Source organism: Apaloderma vittatum, unplaced genomic scaffold (genome assembly GCF_000703405.1).
Source record: "Apaloderma vittatum isolate BGI_N311 unplaced genomic scaffold, ASM70340v1 scaffold7365, whole genome shotgun sequence".
NCBI lineage: Eukaryota > Metazoa > Chordata > Aves > Trogoniformes > Trogonidae > Apaloderma > Apaloderma vittatum.
The window spans coordinates 50,599-56,932 of record NW_009716451.1 but is presented as its reverse complement, the minus strand read 5'-3'; the positions used below and the strand labels follow the sequence as shown (position 1 = coordinate 56,932).

The following is a 6,334-nucleotide window of genomic DNA, read 5'->3' as shown; positions in this document are numbered from 1 at the left end:
TTTTCCAGTCAGTGGGGACTTCACCGGACTGACCTGACTTTTGGAATATGATAGAGAGGGGTTTAGCAACTTCATCCGCCAGTTCCCTCAGTACCTGTGAGTGTATCCCATCGGGTCCCATGGACTTGTACACTTGCAGGTTCATCAGATGGTCACAAACCTGATCTTTACTTACAATGGGCAGTTTTTTGTCCAACCCCTGGCATTGTCTTCTGTGACTTCGTGAGTGTGGCTGGAGCCCTTGCCAGTGAAGACAGAGGAAAAGAAGTCATCGAGAACCTCAGCCTTCTCCATACCACTTGCCACCAGTTCACCTGTTTCCTTTCTGAGGGGTCTCAGACCTTCCCTGATCTTTTTCTTACCACTAATATACCTGTAGAAACTTTTGCTGTTTCCCTTGATCTCTCTGGCTAGATTTAATTCTAACTGAGCTTTTACCTTTTCTAACCAGGTCTCTTGCTGACCCCCACTCTAGCTGTTCTATCTTCCATTCTTTGCAGAGTTTCTTTCTGTTTGACAGTGTGTCCAGGAGTTCCTTGCTCATCCAGGCAGGCTTCCTGGCATTCTTTCCTGCCTTCCTCTTTGTGCATTCATCTGTAGGTGTAAATCTTGACCTAGCACAAACAACCTATTTGTTTGCAACTACAGGCTGGTCCAGCCAAAGGTAAACTGGTGTGCTAAAGTAGTAACACATCTTGGCCAGTTCTGGATACAGCATGTCCTATCTCCTTCTATAAATTTAGTTCTGTTCCTATTTTTAACTGAATACATATTAGTCAATGAGAACACTGATCTCACTAGGCATTGCTTGTATTCTAAGGAAAGCTGCATGCTATATTCAGTAAGAAACACCTGATTTCTCCTAATAAACTCTCTATTTTCCATAAAGAAATTAATTATCTGCAGTAAAGACATTATACCAGTATAGATCAAAGACAATACATTTATTAAACTTTGAGGAAAACAAACAAAACACTGACATAAGGAAAGTTAAATAGAAACTGAAAGACACATCTTCTGACCGGCGTATAACAGCTTGTGTGACCAGTAGAGTACCAAAATGACATTCTGAATTTGACTGAGGTATTTAACTATTTTTGGCAATAGAAACAGAGTAAGAAACTTCTTCCAAACACACACATAGGCATTACTTGCATTAGTGTCTACCATCTACGAAATTTTATATGAAACTAAATAATGTAGCTGTTAGAAAAATATAGCAGCAAAATAGCAGAATATCTAATGCACATTTACCATAAAGTACGTGCTAAACTTAAAAATCCCACCTGACAGTTGGGCCCAGTCCTGTAGCCCTTGGTCACAAAGAGAGCCAGTGGGAGACATCGAGCAAGATCTGCATTTGCTGCACTTTATATACTTCGGCCTCAAGCCAGAGAAAAGAAACGAACATCCCCATTTACTTCCTAAGAAGAACCTCGCTGTGATGGAACTATGTCCTAGGAAGGTAACTTCTGAAGCAATAATAAAGCTCTGTCCAGTTCTTAACATACGTAAGAACAAAGAGAGCTTGTTTCAGTTTTCTCTCCTTTCCTTTTGAAAGTCTGCCTAACGCAGTCAGAGGAGATGCTGTTAGGCTGCAAAATGAAAAACACTTTTGAGCAATTCCCTTGTTCCACTCATTATATCTTTAAAAATTAACTGGTGGCTAACTCCTGAAGTCCTTATTTTTTTTAATCAAAACTTTATGTGGTGCAAACTAATAAATGTAGCGATACCTTTGGCTGTTGGAGGGCTTCAGAAGTTGGTCAAATATGAAGAGACTATGCTGCTAAGTCACCAGAGCTTATTCATGTGTTCTCAAAAATTTTCAGTGAAAGTACAGTTGCACACTGTTTAATACTGTGGTCACAAAAATTTTGCTTATAAAAAAATGTATTATTAGCACTGACCAGAATCTGACAAAGAACAGAATAATCTGCCCAAATATTTTGTGCATTTTAAAGTTTTCTACAAAACTTTAAACTGAATGTGTATTTCTATATTAGTTACTATAAGAAAGTAATAGAATCAGTTACTTTAAGTTTCTACAATATTTAAAAATTTCTCTAGAGGTCTGTCTGGATGTATAAAATGGCTCTGTAAAAATCTATTTTTTCTTTTTGCTGTGAACAAAACTTCTATAAAACAGAATAATCCTTTTTAAGACTGCAGCAATTACATTCCTTAGATGGGTCAATATAACTGAACTACAGTGTGTACTGTAATAGAAAATATTCATGTTTTTATGACTAAAGTATTAAAATATATATTATTAATTTATATAAATCAAAATAGATATGTTATTTATTCAATCTACTTTTGTTTTTCCACCTATATGTTCAATTCCAAATTACTGATACAAAGATCTTTGCCAACAGCACGGTTTTTACTAAATTCTTAGACCTGAAACCACCTGATTTTTAGCTTTATCAAAATGCATGATTTACTGTACATTATACATAGCAATTTCAATGTTTAGCATCACAAAAATCAACACCCACAAGAACAAGACAGCCACTGCTAGTAAAACAGTCTCAAGACAATTTCATAGATAATATTTACAGAACACAATAGGAATATTTTGATGAGTATTTTATGTTGCAATATTTCAGATAAAATTGTAAGAACCACGAGAAACTTTTAGACTTCATTTTGGTTTCAGCAGACAAGCATAAGCTGACTCTCTGCTGTGGAATACTGCACACACCTAGTCGAAGAAGAGCTATGGCATGATTTTGTTCAGCTGGTCTGTGCTCACATAGCCACAAGACATGTTGAATTCCTTGTCTGGCACAGGCAGTGCAGTTGCGTTGAGGACAAGGCCTTGTGGAGAATGAACGATATGGATAGACGTATAGTCTGGGACAGGCATCTCTGGGGTTTCTGCTGTCGAAGCTCCAAGGTTGACACCAGTAGTGGTAAGGCTCTCTGTGGTGAAGTAAGCATCCTCGCTACAGCTTTGCTCCTGAACATGCAGCTCATCCTCTTCATGGGAAGTCACAGCAATACATTTTTTCACATCTGCCTCACAGAAGTAGGCGTTGTCCATGGTGTAGTTTTGTTCTGTGCAGCCTTCACACTGTGCTCTCCCCATCTTCGATTTCTGCCCTGGTGAAAGTACAACACTGCCTGCTGGCGTAATATCACTCACTTGTGTGTAAAGGTCAGTACTTGTCAACGAATTCTGGTTACTTAGCTGGGTATGGACTGATGGACTAGCTGACTCAATGCTGTCTGCAAAAGGTGGCCACAGCTGGCTATTTTCAGACCGAATACTTGTAGGTGGCTGTTGGGTGTCTGTGTTGGCAAGGCTTGTAAGTGACTCATCATTATGTTTTCCACCAAGGCACAAGAGATCCTCTTCTTTTTCAGTTACCTTTTTGAACTGATCAATATCAGAGATGGCATCACAGGTGTCGCTTGCACTGAAGTCTGTCTCTGGATTATCTGGTTCACAACAACTGGCCCGTCCAGAATCATCATCCTTCGCTCCCAAGCAACTGTGTGATTTCAGATGATCTTCACTCAGGAGCCTGTTGGTATCTGAGACTCTGTTCTTTTCGTCAGGGTCTTCTATGTCCAACTCAATAAACTCAACCCACAAGTCGTCATTGTATAGCTGTGTCTTGTAGTTGTCATGGCTGGCTAAGATGGAATTCACTTCATCTAGCTTTCCTTTCTGTTAAGCAAGAAAAAATTAATGTTATAAAGGAAATAATTAAAAAGCTTGTACTTTTTATGATGTTAACTTAAGGAAAGGTAACTGTAGCTGATGCTATAATGGCAAGGGTTTTTTTTTAATTACTTAATGAAAACTAATTTTGTGGCAACTTCCCTATATCATAGTTCTTTCCTACACAAATTTTCTGCCTGGGACAACAACTGTCACCTGCTACTACTACAATAATTCCCACTATATATTTCAGAGCACAGTATTACCTTCAATAGATCTGGGTCAATCCCTTTAATCTTTGGAACTGGCACAGGAGGAAAAATCAGCATTTTTAACCTGGAAAAAATAAATGATGGCTTGTAAGTGACAGTGGTCCTTTTTGAGGAGGTTAGAAAGAAGAGAGTCTTACGTTGCACTTATACTTAATTACTTAAAACCTGAAATGTTTCAAGATTCAATTTCAAATAACTCTAAGGAAAGGAATGATTGTCTTATCTCATAGCAAATAAAAACCCACAAATTTTCTGCAACCTTGCTTGTTGAAATCACATACATTTATGTGCGGATCCATTTTGGAGTCCAGTCTTTGATAATTCAATGCTCTACAGAGAGAAAGTAAATTCTTAGAGCTCAGTCAATAGTTTCCCTTTTTGCAAAACTTTCAAAGGAACCTGATACAAGCCTCAATGTACAGAGTGACCTTCCTTTTTTTTTTTTTTCCACTTCAGGGACATGGTAATCTTGCATAAACCCAATAAATTTAAATAGGAGAACAGAAAAAGGGAGTTGGTGAAGAGCAAATTATGTTAGAACTAATAAATAAAACAGAAACACAAGTGCAAAAATTTAGACTAGTATTTTGCCATCCCTATGACAATTCTGTTTTCTGAATTATTAATGTAACAAGTTGTAAATAATGACAGGTTTTAACCTTGTAACAAAAGCACTAGAAAATTGCTTATGCATATACTTACTGTGAAATATATATTATTCTAATTCTTCATAAAGTGAATTTGTCATTATTTGAGCAGACCAAAAAAAGGAAGAAGAAAAGAGAATCCAAGCAGAAGGATGATCTTCCAATAATAATAATCTGACAAGAGCAGGTCATTTTCTCCACTTTACCTTACCTTCTTCTTTTACCTCCTTGCTTCTTTTGCAGATAGATTAACTGTAGTTCCCAAATGGAAAATTCAGCATTGTCTTTATACTGGGTTACTTGCCTATTTTGGAAATTAAACTGTGAAATGGTAGTTCCAAATCCAAATATTAGTTTAGTTGCATTGTTAGTGACCTTGGTGAGGTCCTGAGAGTATCAGAGGAATCTTAGAGTGCTAGAAAGAAGTTTGGGCACCTTCTGCTTAACTACAGCAGGTCCAAATTCCCATCTCATTTTTTTTTTTTTTTTGGCAGACTCCCAAAGTTCTACCCAGCATGCCTCATTGAGAGCCAAAAATCCAGTAATTTTCCACCTAATCCCTGGAGGGGCTGTGTTAGCTGTGCACTGGCTGGGCCCTCAGGGTAACAGTTTAAGACTGGCACTTACAGCTGAATCCACAAATCGGCTATTCTGACAGGACTAACAAAATAAAGGATTTTACCACTTGCTGCCCGGAGAAATCATTCAGGAGGGACAACTACGCTATGCTCCTTTCTGGCCTTGCATAATTGAAGCCTGCTTCTCTCAACTCTAAAAGAATATAGCCTAACCCTATGGCATCTGTACTAAGGAAACTGTTTCAGATCTTGTGAGATCAGAACTGAGGAAAATATGAACTAGTATCTTTTCAGATACAGGGGGAAACTGAGCTTGGATATTTTGCATGATGGGAAATCTATGCAGCCTGCTTCTCTGCAGAATACACAGCCACTCTCATCACCACATGCCCCGGTTTGACAGAAAGGGTGCAGGCCCATATGTCTAGAAAAATTTTCCAGATGAAGAGTCCTCAGTTGAAAAAAGCCTCCTTCAGCAGTCATGATAAGCATGGAAGATATTGATAAGCTCTGATCAGAAACATGCTTCAGCCCTCAGGAGCTTCTGTGACCAAGCCACTCCTTGCTCATGGAGCAAGCTGGTCATGAGCTCCTGGTCCCTTGTGTGAGTTGTTCTTGCCTCCTTCTGACGCATCAAGCTTTTGTCATGCACTGTATCAGGAGCCTCGCTCTTAACTCTGGGACTGGGATGCTGTTGCAGGGAGTGGCTTCCTGAAATCAAGCTCTGCCAAAGCATAGTGCTGCTTGCCTAAATTATTTTTTTTAGAGCTGCTCCAACTGCACCATACTGTTTTCATTTCAATGACACGATCTTAGGCAGCTATGTGCAGAACACCTTGGTGTTCATTTTCAGCATGTGAATACAAGACCATAGACACGTATCCACTGGGACCTGACCATGATGTCTACAGCAGTAGTGGTAAGACATCCAATCTGAACTACTGTGCTAAAACGTGTCCTTGAACATACATACACACATTACAGGATAAATTTCCTCTGAGACCATTTTTTCATTTTTATATTTGTGTCGTCGTTTCATTTTTATAATTTTATAATTCTTATAAATGACACAATCCCGTGCTTTGATTTATTTTCTTCCTGCTATTTATAGAAGCTGCAGTCTATCCACAGAGACCAAATACTCCCCTATGACTCAAAATCTTT

The 6,334-nt window shown here is 38.6% G+C and overlaps 1 protein-coding gene across 1 annotated transcript in view; it reads right to left on the bottom strand.

Annotated features, from left to right (window-relative positions):
- Positions 1–2,247: 2,247 nt before the first annotated feature.
- GHR (growth hormone receptor) overlaps positions 2,248–6,334 on the bottom strand; it is a gene marked incomplete at its 5' end in the record, with an annotated part of 15,032 nt that continues 10,945 nt past the window's right edge. Inside the window, 2 exons of the mRNA XM_009869534.1 lie at positions 2,248–3,679; positions 3,940–4,009. Of these exons, the coding sequence (XP_009867836.1) occupies positions 2,723–3,679; positions 3,940–4,009 (1,027 nt within the window). The remainder of the gene's footprint in view (positions 3,680–3,939; positions 4,010–6,334) is intronic.